The following is a 22,147-nucleotide window of genomic DNA, read 5'->3' as shown; positions in this document are numbered from 1 at the left end:
ATTAAAATTAATAGAAATTGATATATTAAAATTTGAGTATTAACTTTTGTTGACGGAAAGTGTTTATATTTAAAAGGAAATAAAATAATGGTAAAAAAAAAATGGTTTGGTCAAGAAGTCTCTCTCCGTCAAGTACTAATAAAATGGTGTACAGTTCATACTTAATACAGAAGATACGCTGTCAAGGAAAGATCCCGTAATTCATGTCGGTGCGTAGGGGTACTTCGGGAATTCAATTTGTACATTTGTAAGAAACACGTTTCGTACACCGTCATCATCACACTAAAGTGGATCAATGAACGCGATTTTACTTACTTATTCATTATTACACTAATTACATAAAAGTTAATTATCAAATATAATTATGGAAATTTACCTTTACTTGTAATTTGTGAAATGTGAATGCAATAATAATAACAAATAGAATAAAATAAAATAATAAAAAATTAATAAGAACTCGAAATAAACTTAGTCCAGAAGAGAAGACGGAGATGGTGGTGGAAGAAAAAAAAGAGAAAGAAACGGAGAGAAAACGAGAAGAAAAACAGAGAAAAGAGCTTAACCTGTTAAAACCACACCAAAACCTTTAAACTCTTCTTCAAAAGTTTTGGTATTGTCGAAGGGTTTTACTTTTTTTCTTTCCAAATCCATTCAATTTCATCAGTATATACACAATATTCTTTTCACTCGGTTCATACATACATATATATACACATAATCATTTATATCTTTCTTTTCATCATTTCAAATTTCGAAGATCTTTCATTTTTTTTTATTGGAGCTAGATCCAGAATCAACACAACCAGATTATATTGATCCGATCAATCATTCGCATAATGGTAATCTTCTTCTTCGTCTTCATCTTAATTCATTTTTTCTAGTCATTGTTGAGTCAAATCTAAGTCTTATTTTGTGTTCCATTATGGTGACATGAATTCCACTTTGTTCGCGGTTTTAATTTTTAATTTTTTCATTAGTGCATAGAAGCGATATTTTGATTTATCTGATGGATTTTGATATATATGTTCCGATTTGGGTGCTTCAATTTTGATATATATCAATGTGCGTGTCTGTTATTACTGAGCGACATTGTAGGATTGCGATTATGGCGGATAGTGTCTGAGCTGTTTTGAGAAACACAAATTTAATTTTTTTTTAATTAATTAATTTTTTTAGTCTATTTTTTATTTTAGCACCGAGGGGTTGTGCAGAAATTGGATTAACTGTCAATATTCAATAGACTATTATTAGTGATATATATGTGATTGATCTATGTAAAAATCTATAGGTATGTGTCTTGAAATAGGAACCTTAGGCTATGGACTGTTGAGCTGATTTCATATTTGTTGCAGTTATGTTGTTGCATCATCTATTTTGATTTAGATAAGTTTTAATGATTCAAGTAAGAAATACTTGTTTTTTTGGGTTTTGAGATTGGTTCAGAAATTTACCATGGAACATTATACAACACCCCTAAAATTGGGTTAGTAAAAATGGTCAGGGCTGATACCTTGAAAATGCTGGTGCTGACCTTAATAGTATAACATACTTATTGTATATATGCCAATTTTATGGGCTTGAGGAGGGCGGATTTAATCATTCTCTACTTTGCTTATGATTAAATGTGGCACTTAAATGCTTAGTAATCCCCTCTTAATCAGGATGTTCTATGTGATTTGTTTTATTTTTCTCAAAAAAGTATTGAGTAATTATCAGTAGTCTTTGCATATTTTCATTGCTTTTGTGAGATATTTTCCTTTAGGTTAATGTTGTTTAACTTCATACACACAAAAATACTTGAAGGATATCAAGCGAGAAGACTTTTGTTATGAGAAAGTGAGAGGAGTAAATGTTGGCCACCAAATCAAATCACATGTTTTTAAAATTAAAACCTTAAAAAAAAAAAATTAAAACATAAAGTCATGTGACTTTATTAAGTGGTCATGTAATTAATAAATAACTTTTAATCCTAACAATCGATATATGGTTATATGGTCCATATTTACTCCTCTTACTTGATACATCCTTATATATATATATATATATATATATATATTTTGTTAGAATATTATCAAATATCTTCCAATAGCTTTTATATTATATTCAAGTATCTTTAGCTATTTTCTAGTCAATTTATAATCATAGAGATATCTTAAAATATCTCTCATTATTAGTATGATTTGTTCATGATTTAGGATTGAGTCTATGTATCTCTATAAATAGAGAATACTATTGAGTCTTTTGAATCAAGTTAACATAAAAATATTATTAAATAATATTCAATCTCTTATTATTTTCTTTCTCTCTTTTATCTAAAATCTCACAACTTCAACATATATATATCTTTAGGTTGTCCTCTATTTATAAGTTTATCAAGTCGGCCTTTCGAGGTCAATTCATGCCATTAAATTAGTCCTTAAAATGACATCAAATTGGTTCCTAAAGGGCAAATTTCATATCATTCAATTGTCATTGAAGGGCCAATTTGATGTTTTCAATAAATGGAAAGATAATGTGTCATGTTACATATATCTCTGGAGGACAAAAAAAAAGCAATGAACATCTTGTCTTTAATTTATTTATAATTGATGTTGCTTATCTTATTTTATAAGTTTAATTGCAGTTTTAGTCCTTCTATTTTTACTGATTTACGAAATTGGTCCCTCTATTTTAAAAGTCGACAATTTTGGTCTCTCATTCTGATTTTTTAACTAAAACTTGATGTCGTGAGATGGTTTAAATAACGTGACATATGATACGACGATGTAGAATGATTAACGCCCATGAAATTGGAATGAAATGCTGTAAAAACTTAGCTTTCAACTACATAAATTTTTTATATTTTTAATTTAATTAATGATACATGAATAATTAATGCATCTAGATATTTCTATATCATATACTTGTATGTCACGTCGTTTAAAATATTTCAAATCATCATTTTTTAGTTAAAAATTTGATGGAGGGATACAAACTGTCGACTTTCAAAATAGGGGGACCAATTCCGTGAATTGGTAATAATAGATGGACAAAAACTGCAATTAAGTCTATTTTATACGAAGCTTGACTAGGCTATGAATTGCTAGTGGTGACTAAGTACAAGATGTTGTCTTTTGATTTCTTTTTCCACCACCCTTTCATCCCTTGTTAGGTGTTAGTTTAATTTGAATGAATTATTTTATACAAATGAAATGAGATTGATAGTTGCAATTTTCAAATGATGTCATTTTAAAAGGATATGTGAAGCGGTCAGTTGAGTTACGATAGAAGAACTAGAAATCCAACTGTCTTTTCAAACATGTTCTTTCTAACCAACGCCTGTTGCTTCATCCCCTTAATTGAGTCAACTTAGCTCAACTGGGAGTAATTTGGGCCAATTGACCCTTTTCTGATTTATGAGGCATTTATTGATGTTTTCAACTGCATGTAACTAGTGAGATTTATTGCTACAACCTTAGCCAATGTTTTATGTTATTTAAAATTTACACTTTCTGCTATCAAGCATTGACTTTGACACAAACACCTTACGAAGACACCACGACACAACTAATGTCCACATATAGGACACCAGGACACCACATGTCTAAGCTGGAAAAAAAATACCTTTTAAGTTACACACTGTCAAAAGGTGTAAATCACGTATCCAAGGCGTGTCCAAGATGTGTCGGTGTAAGTCGACATGGCAGGTTGGAGAGGTGACCATGCTTATATAACTTCTGTAAATAAGAAGAATTGCTTTTTGGTTGTACAAATGATAGAATTAGCTCATAGTTTGAGTGAAAAAGATGTATTTTTGTTGAAGAACCCTTGTCTTAATCCTTCCTCAATGCGGGTACAGCATCATCAGGAAGAGGAAGAATGTACAGAAAGAATATGAATTCACTGATTATTTGAGACATCCAGGTCTCTCCCACAATTTACCCACTCAATACGATTCAATTCCAAATCCTCTCCTATCCTTCCCATAGTTATTCCTTTTGTTAACGAACTAACTAATTGTAACAATGTTACACAGTCAGTTAGACATCCTTTGTATTTACAAGCCCCCTAACTAACTTCAAAGGTATTATCCTTTGCGCTCTCCTTTCTCTAGGTCAGCTCTGGCACACCCTGCTAATTAAGGGTTTCGACTCAAGCATATATGGGAAGGGATTTAAGCTCGGTGGACACAAAAGCCAGCATGAGAATACCCTTGGGGCCTTACCGTACAACTAATACATCTAGGGATATTTCAATTACCTCTGGGATTTAAAGAGAGATAACTTGACATTGCCATTTTCCTTTTGTTTATGAATTTCACTATAGTTGTTTGATTATGCATTCATTTTATTAGGGAGGGAACGGATCCTATTGGTTTATTTTAGTTCTGACACTCTGCATTGTAGGCCACTGCTGCCAGTCCTGTTGTTGGTTCCCAGGTTTGGGTGGAGGATTCTGATGTAGCTTGGATAGATGGCGAGGTCTTGGAGGTTAAGGGAGAAGAAATAAAAGTCCTTTGCACTTCAGGGAAGACGGTGAGAATGCTTTGTATATTATTTATTAAAACTCCTTCATGTTTTTCAGCAACTTATTTTCATGTTCTTTTAAACTACCTGTTTTGCTATGAGTGATTTAAAACCTTAAACATGAATGATTAGTTGGAATTTTCGAAGAGTAGAATAATGAAGATATATGGTAGCTTAGCGTTTGCAGTATCCTATCAGATGTTTTAACTTTGTGAATCCTTGCTCATCTCTTTTTTGTCGTATAATTTGTAGGTTGTTGTTAAATCCTCCAATGTTTATCATAAAGATACAGAAGCCCCACCATGTGGAGTGGATGATATGACAAAGCTTGCTTACCTGCATGAACCTGGTGTCCTAGATAATCTGAGATCAAGATATGATATCAATGAAATTTATGTGTGTAATCCTGACACTAACTCTCCAAATTTTTCCCTCCCTTGTATTCTATCTTATTGTTCTTGTACTTAGTTGACACGTGCTTATGCTGAATTTTGTTTCCAGACTTACACTGGGAACATATTGATTGCTGTAAACCCTTTCATAAGGCTTCCTCATTTATATGATAGCCATATGATGGCACAGTATAAAGGAGCAGGTTTTGGTGAGCTAAGCCCACATCCGTTTGCTGTTGCTGATGCAGCATATAGGTAATTCATATCTTGAGTAGTGCTAGCGACACACTCTTACACACATATTTCAACACACTTTCTTCTATTGGTTGAAACTTATGAGTCTAACCAAATTGTGTGGGTCCTATTTAAATTTGTTGGGACCCATATGAATTTTAACCAATAAAAGAGAGTGTGTGTTAAAGAGTGTTTTGCTAACTTTATTCTTCATATCTTATGTGCAGATTTAATTATTTAGTTTTCTAGTCTGACCATCCTCCTAGTGGGAAAAAGCTTCTATTGTTGGTTGTACTAGTCTGACTGTATAAATTATTGTGGATGTAGGCTTATGATCAATGAGGGGATCAGCCAGTCAATATTGGTTAGTGGTGAAAGTGGGGCTGGTAAAACAGAAAGCACTAAGTTACTTATGCGCTATCTTGCTTACATGGGAGGAAGAGCTAATGTTGCTGAAGGTAGAACTGTTGAACAGAAAGTCCTGGAGGTAAGAGAATTAATCCTTCATAGAATTGATATTTTGGCTAGCTGTTTGACTACCATTTATTTATGTTTTTTCTCAACCTTTTCCAGCATCTTAATTTGTGGAAACCCTATGCATATCCACTTAATTGGCCTCATTTTCCCACTTTTATGATTATTTTCAGTCCAATCCTGTTCTAGAAGCCTTTGGAAATGCAAAGACTGTTAGAAACAATAACTCAAGGTAGGAGGTATTTATAGGCTTTTTCCCTCTTATATTGGTGCAGTGCAAGTTTTATGCTTTCGCCTTATGTATACTATTTTGTCATTCCCACTTTTGAATTCTGCAGTCGTTTTGGTAAGTTTGTGGAGATTCAATTTGATAAGAAGGGAAGAATTTCTGGAGCTGCTATCAGAACTTACCTGCTGGAAAGATCACGTGTTTGCCAGGTGTCGGATCCAGAGAGGAATTATCACTGTTTCTATATGCTTTGTGCTGGTCCTCCAGAGGTAGTTGAATTTCTTTTGCGTTGAATCAAAATTAAGGTGACAGAAAGATTTGAATTAATTGATATGTAAATGTAAATGTAAACGTAGAGCATTTGTTTATTCTTACATGAATTGATTCCTAGGTTGAATCATAAACGTTAGTAACTGACAATCAGAGTGAACTGTCTGGCAATGGGGGTTTGGTAGAAAACAAGTGTTGGTTTCTTATCCTCTCATCATTTTTAAATATTATGTAAAGCACTTATTGTTTATTGTAAGATGTGTCCTTTTGGCTTAATTATAATAATGTAAGCTGTTATAACTGAAAATATTAAGTTTGTTCACAACTTCTTTAGATTCCATTTTTTATTTGTCTTAATCTTTTTGTTTTATTTATTTCGGCAGGTTGTTCAGAAGTACAAATTAGGAAACCCAAGAACATTTCATTATCTAAATCAATCAAATTGCTATGAATTGGAAGGGCTAGACGAGTTTAAAGAATATTGTGATACAAGGAGAGCAATGGATGTTGTTGGAATAAGTTCTGAGGAGCAGGTATTTTATAGGGAGCTTTTGTAAGTTCATAATGTAGTTCTTGAAGTATGATCTGTGTTTCATACTTTTTTTAATTCTTGTCCTGCCTCCCAATCACCAACCAGGAAGCAATATTTCGAGTGGTTGCTGCAATTTTGCATCTTGGCAATATTGAATTTACAAAAGGAGAGGAAATGGACTCGTCTATGCCCAAAGATGAAAAATCATGGTTTCATCTACAGACTGCTGCTGAACTTTTCATGTAGGCAAACATTGCAAGCTTGCACTGATTATTCTCTCAGTAAGGTTTACATTTCATATTCTCTCCATGTGAAATCCTTGGTTTATAATTTTTATACAGGTGTGATGCAAAGGCACTTGAAGATTCTCTTTGCAAGCGTGTAATTGTTACTCGTGATGAAACTATAGTAAAATGCCTAGATCCAGAAGCTGCTGCACTGAGCCGAGATGCTTTAGCTAAGATCGTGTACACGAGGTTGTTTGACTGGTAAGTCTTTGAGCTGATTGCACAAAGATATAGCTCAAACCTTGGACTGATTTATGGATAAATTGGTCAATTTGTTCCAAGTTCTGTGTCTGTAAATTTGTCATCTTTTGCAGGCTGGTGGATAAAATTAATACTTCAATTGGTCAAGATCCTGACTCAAAGTCCTTAATCGGCGTGCTGGATATTTATGGTTTTGAAAGTTTCAAGACTAACAGGTGCATTATTGCTTCACATTTTGTTATGTATTTAATGTGAGATGATCTCTTGAAGTGAGCATCCAAGAAAGGGTGCTATTGAAAATTAAATTTGTTATCCACTCCACTCAACCCCAATAATTCCCATTTGATTACCAATTTACCAAACAATGAAGAGGGGCATTCTTTTACGTGTTTGCTTCACTGTATTCCAATTCGCTCCAACTTGAATTACTCTGCTTTCACTCCCTTAAAAGATCCTAGCATTTTCCAATTAAACTAAATTCTGAAGAAATTTATTTCCATCATCAATCAGTATACATAGTATACATCACTATTAAATAATGGTAGAGCTATAGATTTCGTATTTAATACCTAGTTGTTCTGTGTACATTGCAGTTTTGAACAATTCTGTATTAATTTGACCAATGAAAAGCTCCAGCAACATTTTAATCAGGTTTGTTTATGAGAGAAATTTTATTACTGATAATTAATTATTGGGATCTCTAGTTTATATATTCGAAACAAAGACATAATGATTGTTGAAGTTGTGGGTTTTCTATAAAAAAGAGAAGAAAAATAATAACTTTGAATATTATTAATAATAACTGGATAATATAGTTTGATAGTAACTAAATACAAAAGACTAAACACTAACCCCAACATGTAGGTATATAAGACTCCTAATCATAAATAAATAGGGAGATCAGGAAATAAAAATAGTATCTAAGTAATACAGAAACTAATCTTAGATAACCTATGATACTCTAAGATTATAAACTGATCCTAGGAAAAAACTACAATAGCCTAAGATTAGAAACTAATCCTAGGAGATAAACAAAGATACTCTAATATAATGCAAATATAGTTTATTATATTTTAACAAGGATACTTATTTCTACTCGTTTGACTTGTACTCTTGCAATGTTTGAATATGTGTTCTGCAGCATGTTTTCAAAATGGAGCAAGAAGAATACAAGAAAGAGGAGATTGATTGGAGTTACATTGAATTTGTTGACAATCAAGATATTTTGGATCTCATTGAAAAGGTTTTTCCTTCTATCACCATAATCATTCTGTTGATTGGCTTTGTCTCTTGTAACAACTTTTGTGTACGATGCTCGTTAATGTGGAGGGTGATGAATGGAAAATTTGGTAGGGTCTCAAGCCCTCTGGACTGATATATTTTTTGCATATTAGCTGTGGAAGAATGGGTAGTGTGGCTTCTAGAATCTTTTCCTGGGCGGTGACTTAAATGCTTCTGTAGCATCATTTTTACCAGAAAACTAAGTCTAGGCATGCATTAGTACATGGCCATCTATTTACTTAGTTATTAGAGAAAATAGTGAATATAAAAAAAACTAAGCATTTCAAATATTTGCTCACCGACAAAATTGTGTTTTAAAATTTTAAATTTCTACTCGTTAAATACAGTTCCCTTTTCAGGATAAAATTTATATTTTGAAGATATCAGTGACACTTTTCCATGTTAGTGTAAAAAAAGATAGGGGATAAAAGACTCGTGTGATTTCAATTTGCCGTAAAACTAAATGTAGTTGCTTTCAAGAAATTATTCCTAACGCCAAGTGTTTGGATAGGCAAAAAACGGGATTATGTTGATGACTATGGTTAAAGGCATGGTACTATGTTTTACAGGGATGTCATTTTCTGTTTATAACTCAGATGTTTCAAAAGTGAGACCTTTATTTGAAATGTGATCTTTGGAGAAAAAATAAATAAGTTGTTTCGTATTTTGAACATGTTTGGGCCTTGGGGCTTCTTTTCTTTATTAATCTTTAATTGATTTCTTTTGTTATATAATTTGACTTTGAATATTGTTTTTCAAAATGATTGAATCTTAATTTATCGTATATCAAATTGACGAGTATAACTTTAAAACTTGATTGCTTCAACCAAAGACTTTGTAATTTGAAAGGATATCAATTTTTTTGTTATATACTCAAATCATTTTTAAATTATATAAATTTTTTTCTAAACTAGAAAAGTAGTTAGAAAATAATTGTGATGATCTTATTTTATCTAATAATATCAAATTTCTAAAACAATTATCAATCAGAAATTTTAATCTTCTTTGCATGAATGTCTTCAATTCTGTCATATTTTTGTTTTTGTTGAGATCTTGCTATATACTCTATTCAAATGCTCCCAAAATGTGTGTTATTTTATGTTATATACATAATTATAGTTACAACCCAATATGTAGTATTTTTTGAAGAACAATTCTTGCTCGGCATTTGAAAAGAGACTTGTTGCTTTGATTTATTTATTACCACCATGAATACAATCAATTTTGTATTGGATTTTTTTCTGTTTAAATATGTAATTGAATATGGTTGGCTCTCTACGGAATGTTATTGTGTTCAAGTTTCAAATTTAATTTTTTAGAATGATAAATAAATATTGATCTTCACTTATACTTAGTCAAGTTGATCGCATAGGCAGATGTGCTAATAATTTTAGGATATTGTATCAAGATGATTTTAGACATTGCAACACATTATTGGCTAGATCATTTTTTCTTCTAGAAACCCCGATGAGTAATTCTCCTTTTGGTGCATTGGTATTTGTTTTGGTTATTTTAACATAAACTATATTGTAAAAAAAATAGTTATCATATAAAATAATAAACCACAAAAAATGAAACACAGTCCAAATTATACTTTTATTTTCTATTTTGGATATAACTTCTGTTAGTTCTTTAATTCTTATTGTCTACTTCCATAAAAATTATATTGCTTTTGAAATGTATATTTATTTCTCTTTGTATGTTTTTTTCATGGTTGAGGTAGATTTAGGACATGGATAAAATCTTTTGATAAGTTTGAATGGCAAAGTTATAAATTAGAAGGGTGTGGAAAATGAAGTTATAAATTTATGTCTAATAAAAGTCTAGGTTTTGAGCAAGTTAAGAAGGGTAAAAGAAAGCATGATTATCTAAAAATTATATTTGCATGTTAAATGTAGTCGGGTTGACATTATACTGTCAGTTTGTTTTAAATGATATTGTCATTATTCTTTAAAGGCTGATAACATAATTGTGTTTGTGCAATACTTTGTCAATAGTGGATTTATCAATTATCAATTTTTTGTTTTATGTATTAATTTTTCAGAAACCTGGAGGCATTGTTGCTCTTCTCGATGAAGCGTGGTATGTATACTCTGTACTGTTCCTTTGCATTGGTGTTGGTATTGTAGATATTACTATCTCTGTACCTTTGGCTTAGTTTATTTATTTTATTCTGTCTTAAGTTTTAACTATTTTTGTCGATGCTTAGATAGCGCATGTGTTTTGCAGTATGTTTCCTAGATCAACACATGAAACTTTTGCTCAAAAGCTGTATCAGACGTTCAAAAACCATAAAAGGTTCAGCAAGCCCAAATTGTCACGTAGTGACTTCACAATTTGCCATTATGCTGGTGATGTAAGTTGGGAGTAGTTTTTACATATTTTCAGATATATAAATATAATAAATAGGGTAGTTACTAGATTGAATATAGGAGCTGAATGCTAAATATGATTTATTTCTACTTTGGAGAACTGATGGCTAATATGTGTAAATTTTAGGTCACTTATCAAACTGATTTATTCCTGGACAAGAACAAAGATTATGTTGTTGCAGAGCATCAGGCAGTTCTGTATGCTTCCAAATGCACCTTTGTATCGAGTTTATTTCTCCCGTCACCCGAGGAATCGTCTAATAAATCAAAGTTCTCTTCCATAGGTTCCCGGTTTAAGGTCTGATTTTTTTTTCCTTTTTCACAGCAACATGATTTGGTTTTCATCCTGATGAACTTTTTATATCCTTGTTCATATGTTCTGCAGCAACAACTACAAGCACTACTTGAAATTCTCAGTTCCACCGAGCCACACTACATCCGTTGTGTTAAACCCAATAATCTTCTCAAACCAGCAATTTTTGAGCACAAAAATGTTTTGCAGCAATTGCGTTGTGGAGTAAGTCTGCTTGCATTTTTGTCCTGGATATGGACCATATAGTTAATGCGATAATTGTAGTTTAAATTGTGGCTCGTGAGTTAAGTGCTTATTACACAGTATGTCTGTTTGTAGGGAGTCATGGAGGCAATCAGGATAAGCTGCGCTGGCTACCCCACCAGAAAAACGTTTGATGAATTCGTGGATCGGTTCGGGCTTCTTGCACCTGAAGCTTTAGATAGAAGGTAAATAAGTTGTTAATCTTCCTTCCTTGTCAGGCTGTTAGCTTTATTACTCTAAAAGTCTTGATTTACTTTAATTTTTTTTTATTATGGTAGTTCTGATGAGGTCACTGCTTGCAAGAGGATTCTGGAGAAGGTTGGACTTAAAGGGTATCAGGTAAAAATTACCATTGGTCAACTGACTTTATTCTTTGAGAGATTTATTATTGTATTTGAATTTTATTAAAGGAGTTTAGAATGTGTTTTTTTGAAATGGGGCATAACACTTTTCTATCTATTAACTGACAATCACTTTGATTAAAACATCGCTATCTGTTATTCAGAAATTTTCGTTGACTTGAATATTGATTTAATCTCCAAACTTTAGTCGTTAAAGTTCTAATAATGTTTTACTTTTTGGGAGCTAATAACATACAACTCATTTTATCGGTTGCTGTTTTTGAGTTTCTGCTGAACTACAGCCATCCTTTCCTTTTCTTTGTTCTTCAATGTTTCGTGACGATTCCAAGGGCTGTAAATCTTGACAGTATAGTTTGGTTTAGGAATGAGAACTATTTTGTGTCTGTCTGTTTGTCAAGTGTGTTAATGAACTCTAATTGCTTTTTATGGCTATCAAGTAACTGCAGATATATATTATCTTGTGAATCAATTTAATGGTTCTCTTCATTGCTGCAGATTGGTAAAACAAAAGTATTTCTTAGAGCTGGTCAAATGGCAGAGTTAGATACTTATAGAAGCGAGATATTAGGAAAGTCAGCAAGCATTATTCAGAGGAAAGTTCGTTCCTATTTGGCCCGCAGAAGTTTTGCCTTGATTCGCTTGTCTGCTATACAGTTACAAGCTGCATGCAGAGGTATCTGCTAAGTTTCTCGAAAATATTATCCTAGTAGTTCTATTTAGTTAAAAACTTAAACTTCAGAAGACTTCTGAGTTCTATATGCTGATCACAGGACAACTTGCTCGACAAGTATATGAGGGATTGCGGCAAGAGGCTTCTAGTCTGATAATTCAGAGGTTTTTCCGCATGCATATTGCTAGGAAGACATACAAAGAATTGTACAGCTCGGCTCTTTCTATTCAAACTGGTATGCGAGGGATGGCTGCTCGTTGTGAGCTGCACTTTAGGAAGCAGACCAGTGCAGCTATTGTCATTCAGGTAGAGATCATTATAAAAATCCATCGTGTTAGAACATTTTAAAATATTTATTTTTGTTGTTGGCCAATGTCCATACATCCTTCACAACCGTTGCTGCTAAGCTTGGATTTTTTTTTCATTTTAATTTATCCTTGTGATTATGTATTGCAGAGCCACTGCCGGAAATACTTGGCACAACATCATTTTATGAACTTAAAGAAGGCAGCGATTGCCACCCAATGTGCATGGAGAGGAAAAGTCGCTCGGCGAGAACTACGAAACCTCAAGATGGTAACTACCTTGTTCCTCCAAGAAAACTTTTGTTTAGTCCATCAATGAAGTGTTTTAAACTTTTAAATAATTTGGTAAGTATATAAATATTACTTTTAGGACTCAAAATACTAGTGGTTAAAGTGAGTTCACTTTTGGACATTGTCAAGGAAAAATGTACTAAGCTTAGATACCTAGCTTTAGCCGCACCTTATTGCTTATTAACGGCAACTATGATAAGGTTGTCTTCCTTATTCCAAGTCCATCCCATACTCAATGTAGCATTGCATGAATCTGACCACCTATACATCGTTCGTTTGCATAAATATGAGTTGCAGTTGACAACATTTCGACAAGGAACAAATGCCATGATTATATTATGCTTGCGAGTTCTGTTTATGTGATTTTTTATTTTGAATTCCTTGACGAAAGCTACCTATATTTTCCCCTGTGTGCTATTTGGTATGGAACAATTAATACTATTCCATTAACTTTATCATTTTTATAACAATGGTCACCCCTACCTCCATCACCAAGAAATAAAATAACTTAGAAAAGTATTTTAACACAAGCTAAATGATATGAAAACTTCTGTCAGTGTCAAATTTGTTTCTTTGTTGAGATATCTCAAGGATCTTGTACCCAAAGCTCTGCAGGTCTTTTGAATGCTAGTTTTGTATATGCATTTTTCTGTTTTTGGTTTCTAGTCAAAACAACTGTGAAACTTAATTGAATGCTCTATTCTTCAACTTTCATATTTTTCTTTTCCTTGTCCTGCCATATACTTCACGCTAACTAGACCTTTGCCCCCTTTTGTCTATTTCCACATCTAATAAAGATTTGCACCAGATTGCTTAACCTAGCAGTATTAGCCGGGCACTTCTAGTTTATTTGAATGTAGCATTGTTCATGAAAAAGTATATTAGGAGTACAGCTATCTGTGATCATTGAACCTTATAATAATAGAATTAATTGTTGTGTATTTTGTTAGGATTAACAGACTATGCTATTATGTAGGTTGAAAAGAGCATTTTTTATAAAGCTCTTGTTTTGATTTGATATTCATTGTTTGAAACTTTCGTTTTATATCAGGCTGCAAGAGAAACTGGAGCTCTCCAAGCTGCCAAAAATAAACTTGAAAAACAGGTTGAAGACCTTACATTGAGATTGCAGCTGGAAAAACGCCTGAGGGTACATAACTATTCTTTTTCAGTGTGAACTGGCAACTGTAATTGTTTTACTGTACCTAACTGGAAGTTTTCCTGATCTATGCTGAGCACATCAATTAATTTAAGTTATTTATTGTAGTAAGATTGGTTAGCTCTAGGAAATACTTATTCTGGAAACTTTAATTGGTGGAGTAAACATGACTTGTACACATTAGTTTTTTCTAGACACAAACACACTGTTAAGTATCTTCCCTTGCAAAGCTTGTTAAATCTCTTTGAATGAATGTAGGTTGATATGGAAGAAGCAAAGAAACAAGAAAATGAAAAATTACAATCTGCTCTGCAAGAGATGCAACTTCAGTTCAAAGAAACTAAGACATTGCTTCAAAAGGAGCGAGAGGCTGCCAAACGAGAAGCAGAGAGAGTGCCTGTCATACAGGAGGTTCCTGTTGTTGACCATGCTTTGATGGACAAGCTCACTAGTGAAAATGAGAAACTCAAGGTGAGCTGATTATGGGCATTAATTTCTCCAGCTAAAAATGAGTATTTTTTTTGAGAGGGAAAATGAGTATTTTTTATACTTGAATTTGCTTGCTATTAATCTTGCATTTCCTGGAGTCCATTGCAGACCTTGGTGAGTTCACTGGAAATGAAAATTGGTGAAACAGAGAAAAGGTATGAAGAGGCAAATAAAATCAGTGAAGAAAGGTTGAAGCAAGCTTTGGATGCTGAATCGAAAATAATCCAGTTGAAAACTTCTATGCAAAGGTATGAAGAAGCAGTAACCATTCACTGACCATTAAATTACAAGATGTGTACATCATGACCTTTTTTTACTTAAATAAATATTGTTAGGCTTGAAGAGAAATTCTTAGATATGGAATCCGAAAACCAGGTTCTTCGGCAACAGTCTCTGGTAAACTCATCTGTAAAAACAATGTCAGAGCACCTTTCTACCCATGCATATGAGGTAGATACTAAATTGTGTTTGCTTATGTATGAATTTTCACGTTCTCTGTACGTAAGTGTGAATATTTTGGGCTATTGGTTTTTATCTGCAGAAGTTGGAAAATGGTCACCATATCGTGGAAGATCAGAAAGCTGCTGTATGTACATTATTTTCTACTTTTTTATCACGTTCCTTTTCTATAAAATGCCAGGTTTTTTGTTAAACGGAATCTTACATGAGTTATCTTGGCAGGAAACACAGAGTGTCACACCTGTGAAGAAGTTTGGTACAGAATCTGATAGCAAATTAAGGAGATCCTACATTGAACGTCAGCATGTTCGTGCTTAAATTTGACATTTTATAATTAATTACCAAAAAAAAATTGACATTTAATATATAAGATCTTTATGCAATGATGTTCTCATTTTTAACTCTTATTTCTATGTAGGAAAATGTTGATGCACTTGTCAATTGTGTCATGAAAAATATTGGTTTCCATCATGGAAAGCCAGTTGCTGCTTTCACAATTTACAAATGTCTTCTCCACTGGAAATCATTTGAATCTGAAAGAACAAGTGTATTTGATCGCCTTATCCAGATGATTGGTTCTGCAATTGAGGTAACTTTTATATTTAGAGATATAAAATTATAATACAATGACCCTTCACCTAATAACTCGAGCTTTTAGGAAAGTTAATCCTTGAAATGATATTAGAACCTGTATAACTAAATGGTTAAGAGATCAATTGTTTCTGTGCATGTCATATTTGAACTGAATATTATTTATTTCTAATTTAGTATATTCTAAAATAATAAATATGTAGTCTAGTGGAATGTAGTGTTCATCATCAGTTTATAATTGCTGTATTAGTTAGGAGTGTGCGTGTGTGTTTGCATGTTTGTGTTTACTGTTTAGTTCTATTTATTGTGTCGATATAATGGTTACTATTCAAATTAAGTGTTAAAAGTTAATGAATGCTGGTGTAAATGTTGCTTTTTCCCCCTGGTAGTTTATAGTTACCCTCCAGCAGTTTTTCTTGAAAGAGTTTATATCATTTGTTGTAAATTATTGTCACTTGTGTTGTTAAATAATGATTCTAATTTTCGTATGATAGTTTATAATTTTGGTTTTTTCTTGTATTGTAAAATAAAGTATGGAGCCCTTATCCAGTATAACTTTTTCCTCCTCACTGACTTTCCAGAATCAAGATGACAACGATCTTATGGCCTATTGGCTGTCAAATACGTCTGCACTATTGTTTTTGCTCCAACAAAGTTTAAAATCTGGTGGTTCAACTGATGCAACCCCAGTTAAAAAACCACCAAATCCAACATCTCTCTTTGGAAGAATGACTATGGTAATAATCTTACATTGTTTGTAATCTATTCTCCCTTTCACACTTAAAGATTTCTTATTTATTTGCTGCCTGAATTGCAGGGTTTTCGATCATCTCCTTCATCTGCCAACCTTCCTGCCCCAGGATTGGAGATTGTACGCAAGGTAGAGGCTAAGTATCCTGCTTTGCTTTTCAAGCAACAGCTCACAGCCTATGTGGAGAAAATATATGGTATCTTGCGGGACAACTTGAAGAAAGAGTTGGCGTCATTTATTTCATTATGTATCCAGGTATTTTGGATACAATTGTTTAACTGAATCTGAAATTCGAGTGGGATGGGTAGAGATGAATGTCCTACTATATTCCTCGCATATGTTTTCCATATATACTATCTGCCTTTTGGAGATACTTTCTTGTTTCTTTAAATTTCTAAAAGGATTCTGGTCCTCTGTTGTGTTTCTTGTCACATAGGTTTTTAATACTGTTCCTCATGAAATTCATATTGCTGATATACAGGCACCAAGAACATCAAAGGGAGTCTTAAGATCTGGCCGATCTTTTGGTAAAGATTCTCCCATGGGTCACTGGCAGAGTATTATTGAATCCCTCAACACCATTCTCTGTACTCTGAAAGAGAACTTTGTAAGAAACAAATTATGGCTTATTAACTTTTTAGTACTGCATAATTACTTTTTTCCCCTTTTTATGTTATAAAAACTTTCTTATACACTATTTTTTTGGGTTTCAGGTTCCTCCTGTCCTTATACAAAAGATCTTCACTCAAACATTTTCATATATTAATGTTCAACTCTTCAATAGGTAAGTAGTTTCTGCATGTATCCATTGGCAGTCTTTGGGTTGTTATGATGTTTTTATCTTAAAAGTTAACTTCATGTTTTTTTTAAAATGATTGCTATTAGTCTTCTTCTACGGCGTGATTGTTGCACATTCAGCAATGGGGAATATGTGAAGGCTGGTTTAGCAGAATTGGAGCTTTGGTGTTGCCAAGCAAAGGAGGAGGTATTCATTTTATGTTGACTTTATTGTGTTAGATAGATTGAGTTATTGCATATGTTACTTAGGTCGTAATAAAATATGGTAATCACCTTTGGCTACTTTGTATGGCTCTTGGGTTGGTGTATGTATGTATCTTCAAAATGTCTTACTCTTACCAAATTGCCTTGGGTTTGCAGTATGCTGGGACATCTTGGGATGAGCTCAAGCACATAAGACAGGCAGTTGGATTCTTGGTAAGTGAACCACATTGTCTTACCATTTATATTACTGATGTTTCAAAATTTTGATAATCAATGTGGTTCACCATGCATCATGTTTTGTTTCCACTTACTGTAATTAATTAAAATATGATAATTCATCATTAGGTTTTATCGTAGGATAACTCCTGTCTAAATACCCCTGTGGCTTTGCACTGTACTTTTGCAATTAAATATTTATAAATCAAAATGAAACAGATACCCAACTTGCTAGAAACAAGGATAGCAATGAAACAGTCTTTGGCAACACAGTGATTAAGACTTCTTTTAGAATTTGGCTTGTGCCTAACTCAATCACATAAATCTGCCTGAGGAATGCGTACCCCTCATAACCACTATTCGTGCCATATCACTATTCAATATGGGAGTCTCAACGCATTTGATAATTCTCTAACCTATTATTACCTTGATGCCATCTGCTTTATGGGATTGGAGAAAGGAAAATTGAAAACCATTGAAGTTATCTGCCTATATTAGTTCATAAGGAACTGCACCCTGTATATTACTCCCTCCGGTCCTAACTATAAGAAAAAGTTGAGTCAACAAAAGTGGATGTATTTGGTCCAAATTGGAGATTTATTTTGTTTTTCTCAATAAATATTTTTTATATGACGTGATCAAAATTCAATGCCTTAATTACATTTATTGGTTTAATTGTTGTCATTTTTACACAGGTTATTCATCAGAAGTATAGGATATCCTATGATGAAATCATTAATGATTTATGCCCTGTAAGTATCTATTCATCTGAAGCTTTGTGTGATAGTATAGGACGTGCAGATATCATTTATTGCCTTGATTGTTTATCACATTAAACTTCGAGATTGCATGAGGCTACTGCTAGGACTGAAATTCAAATTTATATCTACGTTTAGTCCTAAGATGGATTTGAAGGTGATCAAGGAACTCGATATTTGCATGAATAACAAATGCATAATCTCTTTCTCTTGAGCACATGCTCTGCATAACTATGTCTTTCCAAGCCCTATATGTTTCTCTCATGTTCCTCTTCCTTATTCCCACAAATTTTCTGCATCAGATCATGAGTGTCCAGCAGCTGTACAGAGTATGCACACTTTACTGGGATGCTAACTACAACACTCGAAGCGTATCTTCAGATGTAAGTTTTTCTTTTCCACTATATTGTCTCCCATAACAGCAGACTATTAACATGGTGAAATCGTTCAGGTCCTTTCAAGCATGAGGGTACTTATGGCTGAGGACTCTAATAATGCTCAGAGTGATTCTTTCTTGTTGGATGACACTTCCAGGTGAGAGTGCTTGTTTATGGAATGCCAACTAATGCATTTTGATCTTTAGAATCAAGAGTGTGGGAATATTACCCGCCATTGTAGATGATAGGGGAAAGGAAAGTGTGTAGATATAATTTTTGTTGTTTGACACATGAAAAATAGATGCAGCTTAACTTGCTTGTATAATCAATTAATTTTTTTATCATACTTTTACGTTATAACTCAATTCTTTGATTGTGATTTTTATTTAATTGATAGTTAATTGGACAAAAGAAGATATAATTTAAATCGGCTACATGGTCACTAACTGTCTTTTACTTCTTACTACAGCATCCCATTCTCAGTTGATGACCTCTCTACATCACTGCAAGAGAGAGATTTTTCAGACATGAAACCAGCAGATGAGCTTCTTGAGAATCACGCCTTCCAATTTTTGAACGAGTAGGCGGCAAGGGAAGCATAATAGTATACATTTATCATAGTCAGTCAAGGAAATCAACAAAATCAGTTGTTGGTTCTTTCCCCTAGTGGGTGTAAATCCATTTCTGCTTTCATTCTTTTTTCGTTCTACATATTTTTGTTTCTCAATTCACCATCCTGCTGCATCTTGTTTATCGTGTCCCTGCATCACCGTGGCTCTGATGTAAAGTTATTTTTTCATTCTTTTCTTGGCATTCATTTGTAAAATCTTCAATTTAAAGAGGGGGTACGGATATTATTAAGATTAGTGAGCTTGCCTTGTATGTCCATTTCGTTATCCTGTTTAATCTGGCCAGAAAACCATTAAAAAGTGAAAGCTGAGTTGCTTATGATTGTGTTTTGAGGTGCAAGTTCACTTTCCACTTTTTTTTTTTACTGTAAAGAGATAAGAATGAACATTGATACATAATGAATAGGGTGTTCATATTCTGAAGTATAAACCCAAGCTTTGCTTTGTTTATGTTTTCTTTTATTTTCTTTTGGCCCTTAGCAATTAAGTGCAACGTGGCCAAACAGACTCTGTTCATATCACCATAAATTTCTAGATATGGAGACAGTTGCAAGAGAAAGATTATCAATTAACATACACTAAGTTAGACTTGTAGGTTGTTCAAGAGATTCTTAATTTTTCATACACTGCATCGTAATTAAATTAAAAAATGTTTCATGTGCATTTATATGGGTGTGAATAATGTTTCCTATGTTTGAAACGAATATTCTCATGCAATACATTGCAACTCTACTGAGATAATATAGTAATGTGGTATTGGAATTCATTTTGCTACAATAAATTGTCTTATACATGTGCTTGAAATAAAAGTTAAATCAAGCTTCGATAGAAACAATTTTTTGTAGAAGAAAATCACATGTCGCATTTAAGGAAACTTGTTCTAAAGAAACACTTTACTTTATTGAGGGTGAAAATCAAATCTACGACTTTCTTATCACTCTACTTTCAAAATTTATATCCCCTTTTATAAATATGTGTTTGCTTGTGTGATCAAATCATTAAGTGAAAAGACAATATCATTGTTTATGTGTAAGAGTGTTTTACATTAAAGTGTGTTAAAATTTTATACTCTTACGATATGGCCCTCTCCTCTAGCAGCAGCAAGCAGCATCAAAACTCAGGTTGCAATGCAACTCAATTAGGCCAACCCCAAGAAAATGGATTGGGACCAGAAGTTAATGACCTCCCTATTGGTACTGTTATTGCATTGGACCATCCTATCCTAATTAATCGTATAGCTAAATATATCTTGCCATTTGACTGGTCTTCATGATCTTATAAATCATAGTCATATATTGAAAATGTGCATGGCAGAAGAAAACGAAGAGTCTTTATTCAAAGTTATAACTTTGGTCCATGCCATGTAGTGAGAAAACATTACTACTCCACAAGGGTTACCTGAAAGAAAAAAAAAAGCACCCTTTATTATTGGTCCAGTCCCGGTGGCTTCATGATACTCTGCCAGCTAAGAAAAAAGTGAACCTCTTCCTTTCTCTCCCTATATATATTTTACCTACCTCTAGTTGTGGACATACAAGTAGTATTCATTCACATTTGATCTATGTGAGCATTAATTTCATTTTGATGACAATCTAGGCATTGTTGGACCCATTTTCATTGGACCTATTTTCATTGGAATCGACGGAAATAATAAATACCAAATAGTAATAGTACCACAAAAATATTATTTTTACCAAATAGTTTAGTGATTGGATTCACATGAAAAATCTCTAATTTAAACTTACATCTATGCATAACAATATCATTATCAGTTAAACTGTACTTATGCGTAACATCATCATTATCAATTAAACTATACTTACATGATAATATCACAAAAATATCTAGTATTACTATCACTATATACAATAATAGTATTTCATGGATATTTTTTTTAAGATTTTATTTATCTTCCGATGAATTTTTTTATTATTAGGATTTATTCCCTTTGGAAGAGTAGGTTATTACCATTTTTTGTCATAATACCATATAATTTTATTTTCAGCTCGACATTATTTCTATATATATATATTTTTTTTCAGCTAGTTGTAGTCCTATCAACTTTAGTGGTAAATAAGAAATACTAGTTGATTAATAAATGTTAGTTTTTCAAGCTGATAGTTGGCAGAAGACAAGTAGCTCCATAGTACAATAGTACAGTACCATAAAAGTTTCTCCCGAACTATGGACCGTCAAATTAATGCTGCGTGTCATCCTTTATTTATTGATATTTTTGCTTATGAAAAAAACATCTGCCAAAAAATGTTATTAAGGATAATGAACAAAAAAACAAGAGGGAAAAAATAATTGACAACAATAATGGGCTTAATGTTTTGAGTTGATAAATTGGAAATTAACTAACCTCAACCACATTACCGAAAAGTTTGTTCCTCTATATAAAGAAACGTTAATTAATTAAGTCTTTGTATTTGGAGTATATAAAGATCAATTCTAAGAGTGTGTGCAATAATCTTTATCTCTTTTATTATTATTATTTTTTTTTATTTATATTTCTTCTATTAATTTTTTTTTTATTTGAGATGTATTAGATATTAAATATGAAAAATTCTTTTAATAGAAATTTAAACTTGAATTCACCACGTTGAAAAAGTCTAACTCGTGCTACACCTAGACGCTTAGACCAAATCAGGTCGATTATTTTATCTCCCCTCTAAGAACCACAAAACATGTTGTAGATGAAATATTGCATTGAATGAGTGAGTATATGCATGTTGTATTATAAGTTATGAATCTT

The 22,147-nt window shown here is 32.8% G+C and overlaps 1 protein-coding gene across 2 annotated transcripts; it reads left to right on the top strand.

The window, feature by feature from the left end:
- Nucleotides 1–447: 447 nt before the first annotated feature.
- LOC101509172 (myosin-6-like) lies at nucleotides 448–19,711 on the top strand. Of its 2 annotated transcripts, XM_004494980.4 has the most exons (39): nucleotides 448–839; nucleotides 4,386–4,514; nucleotides 4,758–4,901; nucleotides 5,007–5,152; nucleotides 5,459–5,618; nucleotides 5,779–5,837; nucleotides 5,944–6,103; nucleotides 6,488–6,637; nucleotides 6,742–6,878; nucleotides 6,978–7,124; nucleotides 7,238–7,339; nucleotides 7,718–7,775; nucleotides 8,266–8,367; nucleotides 10,450–10,487; nucleotides 10,635–10,761; nucleotides 10,905–11,075; nucleotides 11,163–11,294; nucleotides 11,409–11,518; nucleotides 11,612–11,672; nucleotides 12,191–12,368; nucleotides 12,466–12,671; nucleotides 12,822–12,941; nucleotides 14,013–14,111; nucleotides 14,379–14,591; nucleotides 14,718–14,857; nucleotides 14,945–15,059; nucleotides 15,151–15,195; nucleotides 15,291–15,374; nucleotides 15,487–15,657; nucleotides 16,241–16,396; nucleotides 16,477–16,665; nucleotides 16,892–17,017; nucleotides 17,124–17,194; nucleotides 17,296–17,395; nucleotides 17,569–17,625; nucleotides 18,324–18,380; nucleotides 18,689–18,769; nucleotides 18,838–18,920; nucleotides 19,233–19,711. In XM_004494980.4, exons 1-39 carry the CDS (start codon nucleotides 837–839, stop codon nucleotides 19,345–19,347), a joined length of 4,542 nt encoding a protein of 1,513 aa, XP_004495037.1. In that variant the 5' UTR covers nucleotides 448–836; the 3' UTR covers nucleotides 19,348–19,711. The 2 variants fall into 2 exon arrangements, with proteins under 2 accessions (XP_004495037.1, XP_073223908.1); XM_073367807.1 differs by lacking the exons at nucleotides 448–839; nucleotides 4,386–4,514; nucleotides 4,758–4,901; nucleotides 5,007–5,152 and having other exon boundaries at nucleotides 5,477–5,618; nucleotides 5,779–5,844.
- Nucleotides 19,712–22,147: the final 2,436 nt, after the last annotated feature.

This window comes from Cicer arietinum, chromosome 4, assembly GCF_000331145.2.
Source record: "Cicer arietinum cultivar CDC Frontier isolate Library 1 chromosome 4, Cicar.CDCFrontier_v2.0, whole genome shotgun sequence".
NCBI classification, from domain to species: domain Eukaryota; kingdom Viridiplantae; phylum Streptophyta; class Magnoliopsida; order Fabales; family Fabaceae; genus Cicer; species Cicer arietinum.
This window is presented reverse-complemented; position numbering and strand designations above follow the sequence as displayed.

Coding starts and splice junctions, on each gene's coding strand:
- LOC101509172 (XM_004494980.4), top strand. Junction 14,112..14,378: donor AGCTGGAAAAACGCCTGAGG/GTACATAACTAT, acceptor GAATGAATGTAG/GTTGATATGGAAGAAGCAAA. Junction 18,921..19,232: donor TTGTTGGATGACACTTCCAG/GTGAGAGTGCTT, acceptor TTCTTACTACAG/CATCCCATTCTCAGTTGATG.